We start from the raw sequence: 23,653 nt of genomic DNA, 5'->3' as shown, positions 1-23,653 counted from the left end.
GATCTTTAAGAGAAACATGCTAGATTAAATTGAACACACAAGTTTGTGTTACTTACATGGTAATTCGGCCTGTCCCAGGCGTTGGGGCGTAGGACTACATAATCCTAGTTGAATACTTTCAGCAAATTGACATTCTTCGCGTTCTTCAAGAACTTGATGTTCTTCAAGCTCTTGATGAATTTCAAGATCTTTGAACAATTGAGGAATTAATATCTCATTCAGATCTTCTCTTTGATGATTGAACCGTGAGTGCGGTCTCACAAATTTTTTCTTAGGGACCAGAGAAAAACTAGAAGCAAAAACTAGAGAGTAAATTCACACTAGTGGATTTATGGTGTGCTGTACATTCATTGCCATCAGCATCCACTTATGAACATGTTACATTTAAACTTGATTTATATTTTCTTATGTTTAGAATTTCGGATTTTTTTTATAGCAAGTGTGATCTTAATACTAGTGTTCAACTATAGATAATGTCTTTTTGAATTTGCTACTAGCAAAACGTATAGTGTTATTTGATTTTGGAATCAGTATCAAATCTGAACATTCTTTTTGTATAGGAGTCATGCTTTACCCACAGCACTTAACCATGGTTAAATGGTGAATGTAGATGGTAGAATGTGCCAAACAAATACTAGGAATATCATGAAAGCTCAAGACATTAATGTTGATAACATTGTACTTTAAGGAAGGAAATTCCAAGTAAGTTTTGCAAGTAGCAAATTCCGAGGACGGAATTTTTATAAGGGGGTAAGGATGTAATACCCCGAAATTTATACCTAGAATAAAGGTTATCTTAATATCAAGGATAAGGAGGATTTGTAATTTTATTAAGATTTATATGGAGTTAGGTAAATAGACTTAATGTGAAAGATGATGGAAAATTGCTAGTTATAATTTTAGTGGGTTATTGAAAGAAAAGTCACATTGTTTTGGACGCCAAAAATTATATGAGTGACTTTAAATAAAACTATTTTAAGACTTTATATAATGATGAGAAAGGAAGATTTTAAAATTGGTCTCATGATTTTTGGACGCTTGTAGAAGGAGTTATGATTTTTAGAAGATGCAAGTGTCAAAACAGGAATTTCAATCAAACAGAGGCACAGGATTTCGAGGAACTTTTGAGGTACCAAAAAGTTATGGGTTGCTATGATTTTTGGATATGTTGTGGAACTTTGAATGAGGAAAATTTCAAGCCAAATTTCATGTCATTTGGAGTTAAATTGAAAAATTTATGATTTTTCCAAATTTAATAAGTCAAGTTGTCGAGTAGTTAAAGTACCTGTGATTTGGGAATTAATTGGATGGGTTGATGAACCTAGTAGACCACGATTTTTAGGTATGTGGTAGTCAAAAGGATTATATTTATTGAGGATTATATATATATATAAAAAGAGGATCCATTAAAGTAGGATTTCTTTTTAACCAATTAGAGGCCTTCTAGAAATCTAAGAGATACTTAATTGTTTACTTAAAAATTCCCTAATCACCTTAGCCCCCAAGAAATGAACCCAAACCAACGTGTCTGTGTTCATCCCTTTCCTTGACACTTGTATTTCATGCCAGCCCAATCAGCTATTTTGAAGCCACTTACTCTACACATGTCCTTCAGCATGGTTTCACAATTTCTCTCTAAACACTTGTCTTGTGGTGATGAGTGCATGTGGCAAACATTTAAGGTGTCACTCCAACATAATGTAGGTATTTAAGGAGAGCTTTTCCCCTCAAATGCTCACAGCTCAAGTGAGCGTGAGATGAGGGAGAGAAGAAAAGAAAGAAAAGAAAGAAAAGGAAGAAAGAGGAGGAAGAAAAAAAAAAAATATATATATATATATATATATGAAAACTCTCTAAGGTAATATTTTCACATATTTTATGGTATTTTTAGTATGAAATTAAATTCCTAGAATTTAATTAGGGCTTTTAGTGTATGAACACTTGAATTGCTATATGGAGAGGTTAACTATTTTTTAGAGTGTTAATTGACCATAAATTATTATGGGATCCATAGAAGTTGGTGCTTATTGGGTTTAGGTGCTAATATGTCATATAATTACAATAATTGTTGTAAATGTTTCTAAGCTTTTGATATTTGGGAGTAAGTTGCTAACTTAAATGGCTCAAAAAGAGAGAGATATTATAGCTAGATAGACTTCTTAAGCTGTTAATTGTAGTCAGATGATTTTAAAGTAATAAGAATATTATAACCTTGGTGTTTTAGTGTAAAGCAATTGGTTAGATTAAGGCCTTAGTGGAGTTGATTATTAGAATTCTATGTGAGGCATATAAATCAAACATGGTAGGGTTGATGTCACTATAATGTATTTGGCCAAGGATATACGATGGTGGGATAGAGATTAGAGTTAAGATCCTTAGCAACTAAAGTTATGCATGATTGAGACTTGATAATGAATTGGTGATTAAGGTACTTTTTACCTCTATTGTAGGAATTTTGAGTTGGATGCGGATTCAAAATAAGGGCATGCAATGCCAGGTATAGAGACACAACACCAAAAACCCAACAGATTTTATTATATATCTTTTGGAAAAATGTTGGGGATTTTATAAAGAATCCACTTACATGATTTTCAATTGCACTTCCTTTCATATTTTTAATGCAAAGTTTTATTCAGTTATATGCCATGGTTTAAGAATTTTACGAATTACAATTATCTCATTTTTATGAGTTATGCATGACAGCGATTATGAATGAAAATAGCTCTCAAAGTTCATGGTATAGCATATAGTTACAGATGAGCTTACAGATTATATGAAATGTTACATGTGCATTTATGCCTATAAATGTTTAACCCAAGACACGATTATAATGACGATCGGTACCGCATAGGATAGCATGGCAAGCACACCGAAGGATGATTATGAGAAGGTGTGTGCTACCGACCAGGTGCCCTTCACCTAGGAAAGTTCCCAACCTAGTAGCTCTCCCCTGTGACGACAGGATGAGCATATAGGTCCTTCGGAACAAGCCAACGTGCGCTGCTCACGGTAAATTTGTGGTGTCGGGTCAAAGGGTAAAACAATTATTTGGAAAGGAAAGTAAAAGGAAGTGCTTACTCATTTTGTAACTATCATGCTTATTTTGTTAATTATGTTATTCTGCATAAATTGTTATTGTGCATGACAGAGATTTTGACATAAAAATCTGCATAGCATGTTTAATAGCATCTTGGTGTTGTGGCTACTTATTAAGTTGTCGAATTCACCTCTTCTCCCTATAAATCATTTTCAAATTGCTTTATATATCGTAGTACTAAAGACATGGGTACCGGTGGACCTTTTAGTTGTTAAAGATCCTATCACTGCTTTATGGACTAGCTGGAGCAGTAGCAGTAGAAGTGTATAGGACTCCATTCTATAGACAAGACGGCTTTGGTTAAGTATAGATGGTGTAACTTTATTGCTTATGAGATTATTGAATACTAGCACATTATGTGTTTGTGATTTTATAAATGAGAAATTATAGTACTCTGGTGATGTTATGTTTTTGTGGTTATCTTATACTAGGAGAATTATTTTTATTTTTTTTAATAAGAATACGTTACAATTGCTCCCAATCGCTCTACCTCTAATACTTGGGGCGTTACAACGTGAACGTTCGCCCCTATAGTATTGAATGTTCTCTACTTTTCAGAACTGTCCTTGCAGAGCTCACAGCTTTTTCCACATATAAATACACTCCCCTTCTCGACCCATAAGCCCCATTTTCGCCCTTGTGCCCTCTGGAACCTCTGTGTGAGTGTTTTTGTGAGTTGTGCGAGTTCTTGGAGGAGGAGAAGTGATTTCTTAGAGGCCTTGCTTCAAGAAGGTAACCTTCTACGCTTAAGCTTTATTTTTCCATAGTAGTTATACTGCTTTTCTAGTTAGCTTAGTTGTGGTTTGAACTTCTAGCTAAGTTGTGTCTTTAATCTCGACCTAAGCTTGGTCTAGCATTTCATTATTGTTGAATGTATTTTCTTATGCATTGAGACGTTGTTTTGGGATAGGAGGTGTTAGGAATCCTTCTAATAGCCTTAGGACCAGTTTAGGAGGTTTAGGAGGACCTTTGGACCAAATGAGGTTCTACTTGAACCTCCTGGTCAAACGTTCGGCTAAAAGCCCGAACGCTCGCCCAGAAGCACTTCAGGGGAACGCCACTTTGGCCAGTCATTCAATAGCTCCCGTTTTCATGTCTTAGGTTAATTCTAGTTTGGACTTAGGACTAATGTTAGGTTTTCTACATATTTGGAGAACCCAGACCCCTTGTAGGACTTTTCGGAGGATCTATATGACCCGGGTAAGTTTTAACTCACATAATGCTCGTCATTTCTTTTCCCGCATTGCATGACTATTTTGTGTACCAAACATGCATATTTACAACTCTCATGAAATATATTTGCTACATCATGAACTCCATCATTTGTGAAAATGTGCTACTTAACAAGATAATGACTATGAGACTTGTAAAAGTATGCATGTACAATATGAACAAGACTAATTATATTGTATGACATAGTACACCAGTACATGCGGGATAATGGTTATGGGCTTAATATACATGTTAACTTTATGGTCAAATGTGTGTGTTATATAGGCCTTGGATCTAATTGTTGTTCATGACCGACGTAGCCTTAATGGGCGGACGCTACAGGACGTACATCATTAGTAGCATGGGCCACCAGAGGTCGGACTCGGTGGGGCTACTAGTGTTTTGGACGGTGAGTCATCTGGCCACCCTCTCCCCCCCCCCCACAAGGGGTGGCTAATTTTTTTTTTTTAAAAAATAATAATAATTTGAAATTTGTTTTATTTTAAAAAAAAAAATTAATTTGATTTTTTTGTTTTATTTATATTTTTTTCTGTATTATAAATTTTTTTTGGGTAAATTTTTTATTTTTTTATTTTTAGTTTTATAAAATAGTAGTGACACTTGAATAGTGCGTCACCTTCTAAAAAGTGAAGTTTGGCCCTAAGAGTCACCTTCTAATGACATTTTTACTGTACAAATGTCACCATTATTGAATTCAGTCACTATGTTTACAGTCTTTTGCCAAGAGTCACTATGCAAATGTCACTACATCAATAGTGATGATTTTTGGGCTTAAAATGTCATCTTCTAAGTGTCACTATATGTGGTTTTTTTTTTTTTTTTTTTTTTTTTTTTTTTTTTTTTTAAGAGAGAATTTTTCCTAAAAGCGTCCAATGAATAGTAATAAAGGCGGATATAAATACTGAAGCAATATTAGTCATTGCATCTTAACAGGAACCAATTTTTGCTAAAACAAGAAGAACAAAATATTCCAGATCTGATATTTTGTAAACTTTGCATCTTAACAAGAATGGCGGTCATCCAACGGGACATCAAACGGAGCAGGCAAAAACTTTTCATTACATCCTTGTCTTAATGTGCCATCTAATGGAGAAGGCAACTTCACATCACATTCCCATCTTGACGTGTCATCCAATGAGGAAGGCAGTAACTTCATGTCATGTTCCCGTCTTCACTGCCATCCAACGGGGAAGGCAGTAACTTCCCCTCACATTCTTGTCTTGACGTATCATCCAATGGGACCCATAGAGAGCACAAGAAACACCATTGTTACTTATCCATCTTAACAAGACATCTAACGAGACTTCCAAAGAGCACTAAAAACATTCCCGTCACTTGCTCGTCTTAACGGAACATCCAACGAAACTTCTTTTTTCACTTAGCACTTGCAATCGAACACTAAGACACTCACGGGAATACAAACCAAAAAAACTTACAAGAAATTGTGCATTGAATTAGGCCAAACAAAAATCTAACAGTGAGGTTAGCTCAGATATTCTTTCAATTTCCTCAAGTACAGATTCTCTCATAGATTGTTGGGTTTACTCACTAAGTCGTTGGACTTACTCTTGTATTTTTTCTCCTCCATTATGTATAATTGTGATGTTTAACTAGCTTAGTTGAGGATGGATCCAAGAAAACACTTGGTCATTATGAAGGATTTGCTCGTGATCATTTTTGAGGACTTGGACCATGTATGGTTCAAGTCGATGTGGGATGCTGATAAATCTATTCGTCTGGAGTAGCTCAATATCATCTTTATGCTTTATATAGTTAAACATTGGCCTTAGTTTATTAGGAACAGTTGTTAGTGACATCTATTATATTTTGATGACCGATCTATGACTGATACATTTGGAGATCTATCTAAGTTATGATGCTTTCAATTTTCACTCTAGTTATTATTGTTGTGGTTTTAAATTATTGTTATCTTTATTCCTTAGTCAAAGTCTTCCACCACAATCTCTCTTCGGAGAGAATAAGATCCATGAGTCTTGTTTCAACAGGAATAAGGCTGGGAGGCAAACCATGGAGTCAATTACCCGAGATATTACCCATTCTCAGTAGGGTTGGCGCTGTCCCAAAGTATCTATAAAATATCGGTGCCCCTGCTATTGTACCCATCCATAACACTAGTAGCCCAACCGAGTCAGACCTCGGGTGGCCTACGCTACTAATAACGTATGTCTTGTAGTAACCCGCCAATAAAACATGGTTGCATCAGTCATGAACAACCATTGAATCCATGACCCATATAACATACACATTTAACCATATAATCAAATTTGTATAGTAAGCTCATGGTCATTATACCGCACATACCGGTGTACAATATCATACGATGCATCTTATTAATCAATTATTAAGGTATTTACCTAATTGCATGAAAATTAATTATGCTCATAACATACATGTGCTCAGTCAACTCATATATCGCATGTTTTTATGGGAAGCAGTCATAAGCATTTACTTACCTTGTACGCTCGCACAAATCCTTAGATATTTTGAGTTCCTACTATAACAAAACATAGTTTATCGTTATACACAGTACTAGAAAACCTATTATTAACACGTAAGGTCCTAATCGAGAAAAAACTAGCTAAAATGTCACAAAACCTTAATTTCACCCATTATGGACACTGTTCGAACGTCCTGGCTTATGGTCGAACGTTCGATCAAGTTGCAGGTAACGTTCGGTTAGATGTCAAAATGCATGCAAGGCTTCTATCATCAAATCACTATGTAACAAATCTCATCCTAGGCTATTAATGAGTGCATGAAATCATAATACACCATAATATCATGCAAACCTAAGAAGACAAGAGGTGTTTTAAAAAACGTTTGAAAACCCGTTTTGCTTTTAAAGAGGTTAATAATACAAGGCAAAATTACAGTTTACCCTCCCAAAGTTGACGGCGTTTTTCAATTCGAACATCAAAGTTTCAATTTTTGCAATCCACCCCCATAAAGTCCCAATTTTTTTCAATTCGACCAATATCATCCCAAAATTTCCATATTGCCCTTGATTTTTATTTTTATTCTTTTTATTTTTTATGAAAACGAAAACAAATTTAGGTGTGAAAAAATGACCAGATGACCACCCGAATTTTTTTAAAAGTTTTTTTATAAAAAATTAAAAAAATAAAAATTATGGGCAATATGAGAAGTTTTGGATAAAATTGGTCAAATTGCAAAAAATTGGAACTTTGGGGGGGTGGATTGCAAAAATTGAAACTTTTGTATTCAAATTGAAAAACGCTGTCAACTTTGAGGGGATAAACTGTAATTTTCCCATAATACAAACTCATCATGGTATCTTAAGACTTTGTAAAGAGCATGAAAATCACAAGAATAATGTGAAAACCAACTAAGTATAGATGGGGTTACCTTGAAGATGGCAACCCACTTCAAAATATCCCCTTTGTCTCTCTAAAATCTCTCCTTACTCTAGGATTAGGGTTTCTGATGCAGGGGTGAAGTTTGAAACGAGGAATAGGTGGTGTTTATAGGGGGAGGGGCGTGCCATGGTCTGAAAAAAGTGAATATTGGGTTAAAATTGCTTTCCAGACTGGCATCAAACGTTCAGTACTATGCTCGAAGGTTTGAGGTGGTCCCTAGTCAAATGTTCGCATTAAAGGTTGAGGTCAAACGTTCAGTGGTCCCCCATCAAACGTTTGGTCAAAGGCTAGAATTGGGTCTCTGGGATTTCAAATAAAAAAGGTTTCCTTAAAAAAGGTAAAAGCACACTTGCAATTAATGGAACACTATGAAAATGTTGAATAAAACTGTTGTTTTTAATTAGTAAACTCTTTTTAGGGTTTTGGAACTCCGGGGAATCACAAAAACTACACCTAACACGTATCATACTTAAACCAAATCTCCTAATAGATCAATAGAAACATATTAAATTATATCAACATGTCAAACCTTAGAAAACAATGGCGTGTTCATGATTCCTTTGAAAACTATTTACTTTTAAAAGGGAAATTCTATTGAACTATCAAAGCATGTTTAAAAATTCTATAACACATGTCAATTCATGTGGGCAGAATATAAACAATATAAAAATGAGTTGAGGTTCAAGGCATACCTTGGAGATGATGGTTTTCAACCAAAATCAATCTTTTCTCTTTCAATAATCTTTTTGTCTCTCAAGAATTTGATGGTAGTGCAGCATGGGGAAGGGGTTGTGTTTGAAAGGTCATAGGGGTGGCTTTATATAGGAGTGAGTGGGTGGATAAGGCTGGAAGAGGTGGCTAATAGGTTAAATTTTCTTTTCATACATGATCAAATGTTCGATGTACTATGCCCAAACATTCGGTGTACTATTGTACTAACGGTTCTAGAATTTACATCAAACGTTCGGTGGTTCTTAGAAGAATGTGCAAGTCTAGGGTTTCATTGAACGTTCAGTGGTCCAAAGTCAAACATTCGATTAGAAGATAAAAATCAAAATTGATATGTGGATTTCACAGAAATTGATTTAAGCCATTTGTAAATAGCAGGTGTTTAATGAAAATTGAATAAGGTGGGTAAATACATTTATGTTTATTATAAATATTCGGGACATCACACATTTTCTCTCTCTCCTCTCTCTCTCTCTCTCTCTCATCTCTCTCTAGGGTTCTCTCAGGAATAAAGGGACGAAAATAGGGTTCAAGAGGCGTAGGAGTCCTACTTATAGGCTCCCAAGGTTGCCCATAAGGTTGAGGTGTTCAATTATAAAAAGATCTCAAACAAAAATTGAACATTTGAATCCAACTTCAAACGTTCTCCACTAATCATTCGAATCCATCTTTGAACGCTCGGTCATACATAAAATTCTTAAAAAGTCCAAGATCTCGCCTCTTTACTAACTGAGAACCAATTATAGCATTCTCATGTTATAATTAGGGTAAACTTAACCCTAACTAATATTTGGGGTATTACACTATTGCCTTCAGCGTGCTCTTTGTGGTCTTAAATAGGCAATACGAGCTTGGTTCACCAAATTCAACTATGTTATTGCCTAGCAATTTTTTGTTTCCAACTCCTATGATTTTTCTATTTTTCTACACAAAATTGATGACGATACCATCCTTATCTTATTTTATGTTGATGAGATGATCATTACTAATAATGCTATTATTAGTATTCACACACTTCAAAACTTTCTCAATTAGTATTTTGAGATTAAGGAATTAGGATCTCTCTTTTTTTTTTCTTGGTCCCGAGGTCACCCATGGCTCCGATGTATCTGAAATTGCTTATATTGTTCATCTAGTTAATCAGTCCATGATGGCCCCCAATGTTCTATTCCTTTCACAGCAGTTCTTCTTATCTTGCACTATGTCAAGAGAACACTATTTCATGGACTTCATTTTTCATCACAATTCTCTTTGGGGTTGCAAGCATATTCAAATGCAGATTGTACTAGTGATCCCACAGGTCGCCGCTCTACCACTGGTTATTGTTTCTTACTCGGTACTTTGCTCAACTCTTGGTGCAATAACAAATAATATGTTGTTGCCAACCTTACTTCTAACCTTCTTTGGTTGCAATAGTTATTATATGAAACATATGCTCCTCAGACTACTAGTTCTCCACATTACTACAACAATTATAATGCTATACAAATTGCTCACAATAATGTTTTATTGAATGCACCAAACATATTCAGAGAGATTGTCACTTTATTTAAAATCACCTTCAGCAGGGTAGCCTACATCTATATTTCATTGCTTCTTATAATCAACTTGCCGATGTGTTCACCAAATCACATTCGTCGGGTGTCTTCGTGATCTTATTTTCAAACTCAAGTTGGCTTTATTATTAACACTATGTTATTATCAAGATCTTTTACATTATATGTGTTAGATCGAGCATTTGACCATCTCATTTAAAAATCTTCCAAACTAGATAATTGGTCTACATGAATTTGTGAGGGAAGGAAGAGGGAACAATGAGATAAGTCACTGGGTTGGCGGAAGAGGATGAAGTAGCCATAAAAATAGAGAGATAACAAAAATGATGTTAGTCTAGGAATGCTTTGATACCATGTGAGAGAAATATAACTTTAGTATTTGGGTTATATTGGCTTACCTTCAATTGTGGTTAAGGCTTTATATATATAGATAGAACTATTACACGAGATGACATAGAGATTACAAATATAAATTCAAATTACAAATGGTTTACAGATAAGATAAGTTCGCTTATATTATCTTTATCACAACTAATGTTATCCTTATCTTCACTTAAGTGTACGTTTGAATTCTTAATAACATGTAACAATAGTGAATGGAGGGAATGCGATCGATAACAATGCATTGAATAGATGAGATAAAAATAAATAATAAATAATTCAATATTTATTTATTATTTGAATATTAAATAAATAAATTGCCTTAGGCCTGATAATATATGGAGCCGACCCTAATGGGAATGTTAGGGTTTAGAACCTAAAAGAGCCGTTGGATCTATGGGCTTGATGAAAACATAAACGACAGCGTCGTTTGCTTCGCCATAAGATTCCCACCGCGTCGCACGACAGCGAAGCAGAAGGGGAAGCGAGAAGAAAAGATGAGCGTCTCGGATCTGCCACGGAAGGAGGCCAACGTGCTCAGGGGGCACGAAGGCGCAGTTTTAGCGGCGAGGTTCAACGCCGACGGGAACTACTGCCTGAGCTGCGGCAAAGACCGCACCATCCGCCTCTGGAACCCCCACCGTGGGGTCCACATCAAGACCTACAAATCCCACGGCCGTGAAGTCCGCGACGTCCACGTCACCCCGTACCACTTCTTCTTCTTCTTCTCTCTCTCTACCTCAAATAATTTCAGCTTTTAAGGCTAATAATGGGTTAATTGTGTTTAGGGACAACTCCAAGTTATGTTCTTGTGGTGGCGACCGACAAATCTTTTACTGGGATGTATCAACAGGTCGTGTAATTCGAAAATTTCGTGGCCATGATAGCGAGGTTTGTTTTTTCACTTTATAAATTGATTTTGTTTCTCTTATAATGCTCTCCCAATTTGTTGATTTTTTTTTTTTTTTTTTCCTTTTTTGGTTTTGGGGCAGGTGAATGCTGTAAAGTTCAATGAGTATTCATCTGTCGTAGTCTCAGCAGGCTATGATCAATCATTGCGCGCTTGGGACTGCAGATCTCACAGCACTGAGCCAATTCAGGTTCTTTTTTTCTGTTCCTATCAAGAATTCTTCATGGGTGCCCTTTATTAGTTAGAAATGGCTTATCTTTCAAGAGCGTTGGTGGGTTTGCAGATCATCAACACATTTTCAGACAGCGTAATGTCTGTTTGTTTAACAAAAACAGAAATTATTGGTGGAAGTGTTGATGGAACTGTTCGGACATTTGATATGCGTATTGGTAGGTATGTAGCACTTTAGCGTTTGTGTTGTAGAATTGTTTTCAGATATTGAAGACATTGTTTGTTTGTCTTTCTTACTATTTTTTGGTAAGCAAATTGTTTTTTTTTTTTTATTAAAAAAAAATTTGGATTTGATATTTTCTAGAGAAATATCCGATAACTTGGGGCAACCAGTCAACTGTATCACATTGTCAAATGATGGTAACTGCATATTAGCCAGTTGCTTGGATTCTACTTTACGTCTTCTGGACAGGTTAATTCTTCTACTTTTGTTGTTATTTTCTGTATGTATATTATCTGCTTTGCCTGCCCTTTTAATGGTTCTTTTTTTATGGCAGATCTTCTGGTGAACTATTGCAAGAATATAGAGGTCATACTTCTAAGGTTAGTCTGCAGATGCTTAGTTCTTGTTTCTTACAATTGATCACAGGCCTTTTGTAAAATATATGCAATCAAGAAATGCAGTCTTCTTTCAATATGATAGTTATTTAACAAAAATGATTAGGTACAAGTTTTAAATATTTATTGCTTTGCTTTTTATGCGTGCGGCCCGTTTGTTCCCACACTTTTTCATTGTTGAAGCATCTCTTGCCTATGCTTTTAACCTATGTTAAATCTGTAATGAACTTTTGAGCTACCTAAATTAAATCTGTAATGAGATGTCTAAGTTTGGATTTTCCATTGCTGATGAGCTCTTGTCATTCCTATTGGGTGTTCTTCTATCAGTCATACAAACTGGATTGCTGCCTTACCAACACTGATGCCCATGTAGCTGGTGGATCTGAGGATGGCTTCATTTACTTCTGGGATTTGGTAGATGCGTCTGTGGTTTCAAGTTTCCGAGCTCATTCCTCAGTGGTAAAGTCCTCTTTACTCTCTCCCCCCCTCCTCCATTTCTTCCTCCCCTATTCCCAAGAAATGCCATTGCTTAATATGGCAGTGCTGAATGGTCATGATGCGTCCTGTACTTATACTGCTAACATTTTTTAAAAGGTTTCAGCTTCCTTAGATACTCAACTCCTCTATGGATAAGCTTATTGAATTGTTCTAGAGCCCAAAATGTGTTCTTCATGGATGTCATTATTTCTGTGATTCTTAATGTTTTGGAGTAGATTGTCAATCCCTTGGAGATCCTAGAGAAAACATATCAATCTAAGCTGTGTTAATAACCCAATTTTATATTCAAAGATCGAAATTTTGTATGGTATAGCTGTTGTCTCGTCTTTTAGTCATGTTAGCAGTTGAGTTAACTTTCACTGAAACTCTAAATTCATTAATATCAACTATATTTTTTATTCATCTGCTAAGCAATTAAGAAATAAGTGGATGAAACTCATAAGCTTAAGCTCTAAGCCACCCCCAAAAGGAGTACTTAACTCCTAGTGTGGTTTGTCTATTATTTGCTTGTTTAGATATTGAGAAATCAAATATAGTTTTTTGTCTTCTCCTGGAACTCCTGGACCAGTATAAATTAGTGTTGTACGTCAATCACATATTATGCGTTAACTCTATCTACCACTACCACTTTGTCTTAGTACATTTCCTCTGGTTTCCTTCTTAGGTGCATCCTTTTACTGGAACTGAGAATTCACTAATGTTGTTGAGGAAGACACTTTTTCAAAAAATATCTCATGAACTTAAGGGGATCTGTTTGAGTAACTCATGATTTTTAGTTTCTTAATGCTGCATCTTGTGTTTTTTCTTGTGCAATAGTATTGATTTCATTACATTTTGATTTTGTTAGTGTTGATAAACTGGGTTTTAGCTGGACCACACCTTATAAAGTGTATATATTGTGGTTTATGATTTGTTTATGCTCAACCTCCTTGGGTGAAATGCTGCATATTGCAGCTATGTTTTATTACCTTTGCAGAAGGACAATATTACATATGTTGAATTGTGGACTGCTAAAGAAATTTTATTCATATCTATCGTTTTCCTTGAAGAAGAAGATCCTTTTTCTGGATCATATACTGATGAGGTAATCCATCTGGTTTCATTTTGCAGGTGACAAGTGTGAGTTACCACCCAAAGGACAGCTGCATGGTAACCGCCTCCGTCGATGGCACCGTTCGTTTATGGAAAACATGAGAACAAAAGCAATGGACCTTCCTCAGCTTGTGCCAGCAATTCAGATTTTGACAACTTCCTCCTGCAGATAGTTTTCCAGAAACTTTTTCCTTGCTAGAGAGACCTGTTGAAATTCCATTCCAAGCTCCCAACATGCTGTAATCCTCTGCCTTAATTGTTAAGAACACTGTTTGGGACTTCAAATCTGCTAGCACACTTCACACATCATGGACTGTATTAAATTCAAGTACATGCATTTCTGTATGTGGGCAACATTCGCTTGGAAAAAAGCTTCTGGTATTGGATATAAGAAATGAATTTTGTCAAGTTATAGTTTTACTCTCTTTTTTGGATTTTTGTAAGTAGAAATATGACATTTGACTAAAGAAAGCGAATTTTAATACGAAATGAAGCATTATATATATATATATATATATATATATATATATATTTGTCTGCGAGTTAGAATATAAATTAAATAATTAAATTTATATATTCCCATCAGATTAAGTTTTTGAAATAAGTGATAATTCAATATGATATTAAAACAGAGATCTTCAGTTCGAACCATATCTCTCTCATTTACTTTTTATTTATGAGAGAGTTTGAGCCTATACATAAGGGAGTATTAAAATATGAATTAAATGATTAAATTCGTTTTTTTTTATCAACTTGAACTTTTAGAATAAGCGTATTGTCTTTAGGGTTAATAATTGTTTTAGTACTTGTGTTTGCACTTCTTTTTCTTTTCTTTTTTCTCACATAAGTTTTAATTTATATTACAGATGACACCTGACTTAAGGGTAAATACCGGTTTAGTATCTCCGTCACCATTTCGTCATGTCCTAACAAAAAAAAAATCATAAAACTAATTAAAAAAATTAAAAAAATCGAAACTTACAAAAAAGAAAAAGGCAAATATGCGGTGGCTGGGTCACTCCATTTTGGTCATTGAGGGCCGGAATGGGGTGGCTGAAATTAGTTCAGTTGATGGAATGTGACGAAGATATTAAATTGGTTTTTATCCATAAATCAAGTACCATCTGTAATATGATTTGAAACCTAAATAAAAAAAAATAAAAAAATAAAAACCTAAGTACTAAAAATGTTATTTACCCTTGTCTTTGTGTGGTGGTAGAAAGCAAGAGAGAGGGCTGGCCAACTTGGTTTGCCGAGTTGTCTTTATTGTCTTTAGCAGCTGTAACATAAATTACTGAAAAGCCCACGGTTTTGAACTCTTCTGATAGAGACACAACCTTCATATATCATGTGAAAGTTGTCCGATACTATGTACTTCAATGACTTCATCATAGCCAGGTTCTTGTGTTTCTCTGAAATGGGTTTCCATGGCAGATTGACACAAAGGGCTTGATTGGTAAAATTTTTACCAAGTGTTTTGAATTTTGAATTTTGAAAAAGGTAAAAGTTAAAATTAAATTAGTGGGGGCCATATTTGTTTGAGAAAAGTTGAAAATTCTTTTGGTAAAGTCTTGAAGACCGTTATGTAAAAATTAAGAATTAAGAAATATTTTTATAAAATAAAAGAAATTATTTTAATTTTTAATTTTAACATTTTTTTGAAAAATTGCCTTTTATTTTTTGAGAAGTATTTTGGGTCTTGAAAATAATTTTTTGTTTTGAAAAGTGTATTAGTGGTGGGGCCACATCAAAAAAACAATTTCATTAAATAATATTTGAAAAGAGTTTTCAATGTTTGAGAAATGAAAAGAGCTTTGTAAATATTTTACCAAACATGCCCTCTATTTTGCATGCGTTATTGGAAAGGAATGTGAAAATGAGCTAGTGGTCGCTGGGTTTTGGGTAAAAAGAAAAGAGAGCCATTTCTATGGGGATGTGGTGTAAATCCCTATTTTACAACATTCAATAGTATAATGAAATGTCTTATTTAAATTTTGAAATTTAGAAAAGTGGCAAGTTCCGGTCTATAAAATGTAACGAGAAAGCCTAAATTGTTTAATAACGGCCCTGCAATTTAAAATGAGTTGCAGGGATTCTAATCCACTTCTAACTATCTTACTATAATGAATATTAACTTATTCTTAATGGGTAGCTCAGTCGGTTAAAGACCACGCCTTATAAAGCAGAGGTCATAAGTTTGAATCTCTCTTCTCCTCTTGTGTGGACATGTAAAAAATAAAAAAATAATCATAAAAAAAATAACTTCTTTTTTTTTACTACTTAATTAAAGAGTTATTAAAATAAGTGAAACATTTGCTTATTATTTATTTGATCCGCCATTTTGAACTTGTGAAAAAGATGTACATATTTCATTATTATAATAGGCCTTCACTTCACATGTGTACTTAGTAAAATTGGATTAAAAACTATACGATTTATTATACATAATGAGTGTATATTCATATATTTAAGGTTAATCATGGCCCCAAACGAAGAAAGTTTTTGGTCCAGCAAGTGCCAATAGGAGCTTCTGCATTTCGGTTGTGGGTTTAACTTGTCCTTTAAATAGTGAGATAATCAAGTACATAGCACAAGAAGTGGCTGTAGTTTAGTGGTAAGAATTCCACGTTGTGGCCGTGGAGACCTGGGCTCGAATCCCAGCAGCCACACTTTGTAACCGACCTTAGCTCAGTTGGTAGAGCGGAGGACTGTAGTGGGTGTTTCCCTTAGCCATCCTTAGGTCGCTGGTTCGAATCCGGCAGGTCGGATTTTTTTTCTTTTTTATTTGCCTTTTTTTGGAAACAAAGCTCTGTTTGGACGTGTTGTTCTTGGGCTACTCAATCAACCAAAACAATGTGCGTGCAAGTGCAACCGATGTTACCCATAAATAAAAGGCAAAAACAAACAATGTGTAAAACCATTACTCCAGAACATACTGCTCACCATATGAAACATATTTAGGATGTGTTAGATATCCAGATTTTTTTCTTATTTTGGATTAAATGTTTTTTAAATCGTAATGTCAAACGTTTTAAATTTTGTGATAATTTTTAAAAATAGAGATTATTCTTACTAAATCTCAATTCCAAACGCACCCTTAGTAAAATGAGAGTTTTTATAATTAATGTAAAATTAGTCCTTGTGGTTTACCTAATTTACATTTAGCTCTCTACGGTATCAAAATGAACTCAAAGTTCCTTGAGGTATGCCAAAAAAAACAATTTAATCCCTACAGTCAAATTTCGTTTACTAATTGAACAGATTCTGTTGACACTGACTTAAATATGACAAATATTACAATTTTATTGGCTCTAACGTTTCACGCTATCATAATATATTAAGTCAATGAACAGAATTTGGTTGTAAGGACTAAATTATTTTTTTGGCATACTTTAAGGACCTTTGAGTTCATTTTAATATCGCATAGAATTAATTGCAAATCATGTAAACCATATTGACCAATTTTGCATTTTTTTCCTTAAATTTTAGTAAGAGTAATTGGAAAAATAATAAAACTTATGAAAAATTAAGTGAAGTATTTGTTATTATTATTATTATTATTATTATGATTAATTACCTTTTTAGTATCTAACGTTTCACGCTATCATAATATATTAAGTCAATGAACAGAATTTGGTTGTAAGGACTAAATTGTTTTTTTGGCATATTTTAAGGACCTTTGAATTCATTTTAATACCGTATAGAATTAATTGCAAATCATGTAAATCACATAGACCAATTTTGCATTTTTTTCCTTAAATTTAAGTAAGAGTAATTGGAAAAATAATAAAACTTCTGAAAAATTAAGTGAAGTATTTGTTATTATTATTATTATTATTATTATTATTATTATGATGGTTAATTACCTTTTTAGTATCTAAGGGTTTTTTTTTTTTTTCACTTAGGTTTCAATTTCTGTCACAGGCTGTACCTAACTTATAGGTAAATACTAGTTTAGCACATTCATCACCATTTTGTCAACCAAACTAACAGATTGCACTGAAGGTGGTTTTGGTCACCCCCTTTTAGGCCATTGGGAGTAGTTGAACCAAATACCTCCAAGGGCCTTGGAGGTGGTTTAGCCACCCCTAGACAAGTTTAGGGGTGATCGAAATCAACTCATGGCAGTCCGTTAGTTTGGATGGTGGAATGATGATATAAGTATTAAATTGGTATTTACCCATAAATCAAATACCATCTATAATACGAATTAAAATCTAGGTGAAAAAAAAAATATATATAAAAACTTAAGTACTAAAAAAGTAATTAATTCTTATTATTATTATTATTATTATTGTTGTTGTTGTTATTGTTATTAGTATAATCATCATTTTTAAATATAATCAAACGTATTAGATCAAAATAATCTAAACTTATTTAGCAAAGCTCCTGTCATTAGCTTTTGGGACGCAGCCAAAAGACCTTTTTCGACTTCCGAAGCCAAAACCTCTGAACGTAAAAAGACGTCCGTACAGTGCGGGTACAGTAACAGTAAATTTAGGCGGTGAACTGGCGCTAGGCTGTAAAAGTGTACAATCTCTGTCCCACCTATCCAACATCTCGGATTTCTCGGGCAACTCTACTGTCTGCCCGACAACCCTACCCGAAGTTGGTCTCTCTCTAGATTTTTTCCTTTTCTTTTGTGGTTTCCAGTTCACTTTCCATCCAAGCAAACAGAGGCGCCAGCTGTACCGGTGTCCTCCGTTTCACACACGTCTTCGTCATGAGTTCATGAGTTCATGGGCTTTGCTCCCAACTAAAGGAAAAGAAGATGTAAACTGTGGGGGAGTAGAAGTACTTAAATGGGTGGGTCCCACTTCACCCATACGGATCGGAACTTTGCTTAATTGTCTCTGGACCCCACGTCACATGGTCGACCACGTGGCATGTAATGAATTACTACTGAGAGGCTTTCTAAAGCAATAATTAGGTCGTTTGTTTGGTGATAAATTGATAATCATCATTTTTAGATTACGACTAATACTAACTACGGCTAGCTTTTTCAGTTTTCACAAACACTGCTCATTTTTTCTACGTAAATTTCATGTGTCCAAACACACAAGTCAGATTTTTCTTCTTCTTTTATTTATTTAACCATTTAAAGAATCGATTGTCAATATATAGGTAAGACATGATTTTCATTTTTTGGAAGCTTTTGTATAAGAAATTGAAATAGTTTACATACTTCAAAAAAAAAAGAAAAAAAAAAAGATGGTTTATGTTTTTTATTTGCATAAACTATTGTTTGCTGCTCTCCCACATCTTTGAACAGACGACTGTAAAAAGGCTTTTTAATTATGGGCTTACTTGTATAGAATGCGGAGTAATATGAAATAGAGGAAATAGAGAAAGACATAAAAATTAAGGTGATTCGACATATAGCTTACATCCATACACTATAGCCGAATAGACTACATATTTTCTTGATGTATGATTTAAGTAATGCTATAAGTCTTCCTAGAGTCATCGTAAATGTGATGTGGCTTTTAAAATCACGGTTGAATTTGAGATGTGATTTATTGACTTTTGATCTATTTGTGATTTTAAAAACCACATCACATTTTGAATGACTCTAGAAAGACTCTAGGAAGACTTATAGCATTACTCTTATAGAGCTTTAACATAATTTCAAATACAAAACAAATCCATTGAATTAAGGGTAATTAATAACCAATCAAATCAACAATAATCACAAATCAAATCATTATTAATCAAAATGATTTATTTTCTCAACATGCCCTTACAAGATGAACGGTTTGTTAGCGATCGTTAATCTTGAACATATCAAGCGGTTGGAGTTGATGGTGCCTGATTTAAAACATCGGGTGCTCTTGTACTTTAACTTCAGTAGCTGTGGCTGGGACTTGAACAACGACAACTTTTTAGCCAGCATCGGTTATTTTCACCGGAATTTTGCACCGGTTTGAACATTGGCAACTTTTTGGCCGGCATTAGTTATTTTGACCAAAACTTTGACATCAGAAACTTTTGGCAGAAAAGTTGCCAGAATTTCGACATCAACTACTGTGGCCGGAATGAGCCAATTATGGGCTTGAAATGGGCCACAAGGGCCAAAACATGCCTCTTGGCGTTTTTTTTTTTTTTTTTTTTTTTTTTTTTGGCACATATACTAAGAAACTCCCATAAACAAGATGCTTGAATTCTAAAACCAAAGATAAAAAGGACTTCCTCGTACCAATATGGTTGAACATATGATAGAGTTACGATTCTGGCTAGGAGAAGCTTACATGTATGTGATGAGAAACTAAAGCATAAGCGGCTTGGGCGTGAGAGAGAGGACCGGAGTCTTGGGAGGGAGGAGCTAGGCCGTGGACTGCTGGCCAAGATTCTGGAGGAGGAGGAGGATATGGTTACGTCTTGTCGAAATTTCGAAATTATGAAAACAATACGGAAAAAAAAAATGCAATAAAGGTGGTTTGGCATATAGAATGCGGAGTAATATGAAATGAAGGAAATAGAGAAATACACAAAAATTAAGGTGGTTTGACATATAGCTTACATCTACACACTAAAGCCGTATAGGCTACATAGTTCCTTTAACATAATTTCAAATACATAACTCTATTTATAAAGTTTTAACATAATTTCAAAATACAAAACAAATCCATTGAATTAAGAGTAAGTAATAACAAATCAAATCAACAATAATCACAAATCAAATCCTCATTAATCAAAATGATTTATTTGCTTAGCAACTTGCATGTCAAGGGTCCTCTCACAATTGCCTATCCAAATTACAAACAATATGGGCAGACAATTGTATTGAATCTCAATCCCGCTCTCGAATGTCTTATATTCTACAATACTTTTTTCCTTTGCCGTTCATCTTCATCGTCTCGATCTCTTCCTCGCTACTCAAAATTATATAAAAATATATTATCATTATTAGTCAATATTTTTATATTTTAATTAAACATAATTTTTAGGTTAATTTTTTTTTTTTAAAAAAAAGGTTATTAATAGTTGTATGTTATGAATAAAAGTTGATATTCATAGGATAATATAATTGAATAAAAATATAAGAAATATTTGTACGAGCCAAATGTCAAAAAAATGTTTTACAAAGAAATAAACCGAAGCTTAAATTAAAATATTTGTCATCCGGCCTCAATCAATATCAATGCCTTTAAACTCATATACCCATATTTTTTTTGACTGATATTGATTACCTTTATTGAGCTTTTTATTTTTTAAAAACTTTAAAAAAGTGGATTTTTTTTTTTTTTCTAAGCAACTTTAAAGCTGGATTGAATATGATAGAAGGTAGGTTCTAGAATGCATTTCACATGCAATGTAGCCGCCTTCCTTAGAATTCACGTTGTGGAAAGGCAAAGTAACATGATTCATTAAAGAAACGAGGTTGAATTCCTATGACATTTTAACACGTACGTAATTTTATTATAATCATTTAAAGGATTATTAAATTGTAATAAATATCAATTTTTGATTGCCAAGCGTAAACTAAAAAGTTAGGGCAATTACCTTTTACTCCTATAAACAACAGCGCTTTGGCATTTTTGTTGTTTTTTTTTTTTTTTTTATAAACTATCAATTATGACACCTGACCCTATCAAACTACCATCTTATGACAAAAAGCCCAATTCCGTTAGTCAAAAGGATTAAAATTGACCGTTAACGATCATGTGCAAGTCATGTGCCATTTTAATTTTTTTTCTTCCACTTTTGCCCTTACTATTCTAAATTGTTTTCATGTGTTGGATTAGGGTTTAGGAGAGTATAAGCATCATTTTCTCGGTCTGAAGTGAGGGCAAAAGTGGAAGAAAAAAATTTAAAATTGCACATGACATGCACATGACTGTTGACAGTCAATTTTAACTCATTTAACTGACGAAAGTGGGCTTTTTGTTATAAGATGGTAGTTTGATGGGTCATGTGTCATAGTTGGTAGTTTATGAGAAGAAAGTGTCAAGGCACTGTAGTTCATGGGGTTAAAAAGTAATTACCCAAAAAGTTAAATTAATTTTAATAAACCCGATTTGGCAATGATTAGTCATGGTGTAAATTGTAATCATGCAAGTTATCAACCCCAGATGGAAAAAGAAAGCAAAGTTCTTTTGGTAGGCCTAGGAGAATGAACTTCTAATCACCTTTTGCTATTCAGTATTCACCCAAAAGGAAAAAAGAAATTTCTATTTTATATATTTATTCACTCATTTGACCCACCGACAATACATGCCCAAACCCAACACAAACATAAATGTCATATTGTCGGTTCAAGAGTCCGTTTGGTATTATAATTTTAAAATAAATTGTAGAAAATAAATTATTTGGTACTGCATCTTTTAAAAAATTGTGATTTGAAAAAGTAAAAAAATTTGCGTTTTTAAATCACAAGTAATAAAGTGTTTTTTTGAAAACGCATAATTTTAAAAGTTATATTGCAATTTTAAAAGCAAATATGCAATTTTGCCAAATACTTTAATTACATTTTAAAATTGCTATTCTTAATCGCACTTTTGAACTCACAAACTCAAACGAACCCTAAATAATTGGATGGGTCACTTTGGCTGACTGTTTGATGGAACCATATATATATTTTTGTTAATAAATGGGTGATAAGGATGTTTTGAAATATATGAAAGGATACTTAAAGTTGCATATGCCGCATAACTAGACATGGTGGACCTATATACATCCTATAGTAGTAATGCTTCATAACTCATATTGAATTGTATCTCTAGTTAAGGACTATTTGTCTTCCATTTGCAAAATAATAATGAATAGTAATTTTAAAAGATATATCAATTTTAAGAATATAAAAAGACGGTTTATAACATTACTTAAGCGTATGGTTGATAGAACTTTAAATATTTTAAATAACTACCCCATCTCATCGAATTTCTTGATTATTTTTTTCTTTTCTTTTTTTTTGAAGTACAATATCATGGATAAATAAAGGATATTGTTTCAAAGATTGATGAATTGAAGCTTTGCTAAATAGTGAGCTATCTCATTTGCTTCCCTTTTAATGTGCTTCACATAACATGATTGTAAGCTATTTAGCACCGTTTTTTATTCTCAATTAGTTACCCAAATTGACTTCAACAAGGTCATTCTTTTCGCAAAGCATGTATTATTTTTAGTGCATCTTACTATGATATGTTGAAATCCCAAGTCTTTACTTAATTCCACAACCTTATATGATATGAGATATAGGGATTTGTGAAACACAAAGACCCCAATACATTCCCCTCATGGTTTCTGGCAATCATGCCTACACTCGTCTTCACATCTTTGAGGACGGGCGCCTCCACAAAATATGACTAATAATTTTCTCCTCCAAACCACAAATATGACTAAAGTAGATCGGGCACTAACCGTTTTTTAAGAGAAATGTTAGTGTTCAATATTTTTTTTTTTCATATTTGATCAATCCAATCTTACAAATCAATCATTATATTTGTGAACTTACGTAAACTCTACTTAAGTTAATGGTGGACCCCACAAATTTAATGGTTGATTTATTGAATTTGTATAAGAATATGAACCAAATATGAAAAATTTATTGACCCATAATATTTCTCATTTTGTAAATAGTATTTCTTTTGTTGGCAACATGTCATTATAGGCCTTCCACAAAAACATTTTTACTGCCCCCGAGACATTAATCTTCCAAATCCTCTTCCACAATCTTTTGAGCTTCCCCCTTTACATTGCATGCTTCTTTCTTTTTCAAGGCAGTAAATACTTTTTTTTTTTATCGAAAATTCCTCTCTCGAAGTTAAAGTCCACGCTAGTTGATATATTTGTTGATCATTTCCATAAAATTCAATTTTTTGCTTCTTTTTTTACAAATAACGAAGAGAACAAATACGACATATTATTTTTATTAGAGTAATGTTATCATTCCACCAAATCAACGTACTGAGGTGGCAGAGCTACATTAATTAATCAACCAATAAAAATGTTTTTCTACTAAATCATTAAA

The 23,653-nt window shown here is 33.8% G+C and overlaps 1 protein-coding gene and 2 non-coding genes across 3 annotated transcripts; all 3 read left to right on the top strand.

The window, feature by feature from the left end:
• The first annotated feature begins 10,853 nt into the window (after positions 1-10,853).
• LOC132166005 (uncharacterized) lies at positions 10,854-14,091 on the top strand. Its single transcript, XM_059576742.1, has 8 exons — positions 10,854-11,100; positions 11,183-11,285; positions 11,387-11,494; positions 11,588-11,697; positions 11,840-11,947; positions 12,033-12,078; positions 12,421-12,552; positions 13,702-14,091. The coding sequence occupies exons 1-8, from the start codon at positions 10,892-10,894 to the stop codon at positions 13,783-13,785; spliced, it is 900 nt and encodes a 299-aa protein (XP_059432725.1). The 5' UTR covers positions 10,854-10,891; the 3' UTR covers positions 13,786-14,091.
• Positions 14,092-16,280: 2,189 nt separating this feature from the next.
• Positions 16,281-16,352, top strand: TRNAH-GUG (transfer RNA histidin (anticodon GUG)). Its single transcript has one exon. It is a non-coding gene; the product is annotated as a tRNA-His (tRNA).
• Positions 16,353-16,360: 8 nt separating this feature from the next.
• On the top strand, positions 16,361-16,451 carry TRNAY-GUA (transfer RNA tyrosine (anticodon GUA)). The gene is given in 2 exon segments: positions 16,361-16,397; positions 16,416-16,451. It is a non-coding gene; the product is annotated as a tRNA-Tyr (tRNA).
• Positions 16,452-23,653: the final 7,202 nt, after the last annotated feature.

This window comes from Corylus avellana, chromosome ca11 (genome assembly GCF_901000735.1).
Source record: "Corylus avellana chromosome ca11, CavTom2PMs-1.0".
Lineage (NCBI taxonomy): Eukaryota > Viridiplantae > Streptophyta > Magnoliopsida > Fagales > Betulaceae > Corylus > Corylus avellana.
Note: the sequence above shows the minus strand (reverse complement) of the source record. Positions and strands in the feature narration are given on the sequence as shown.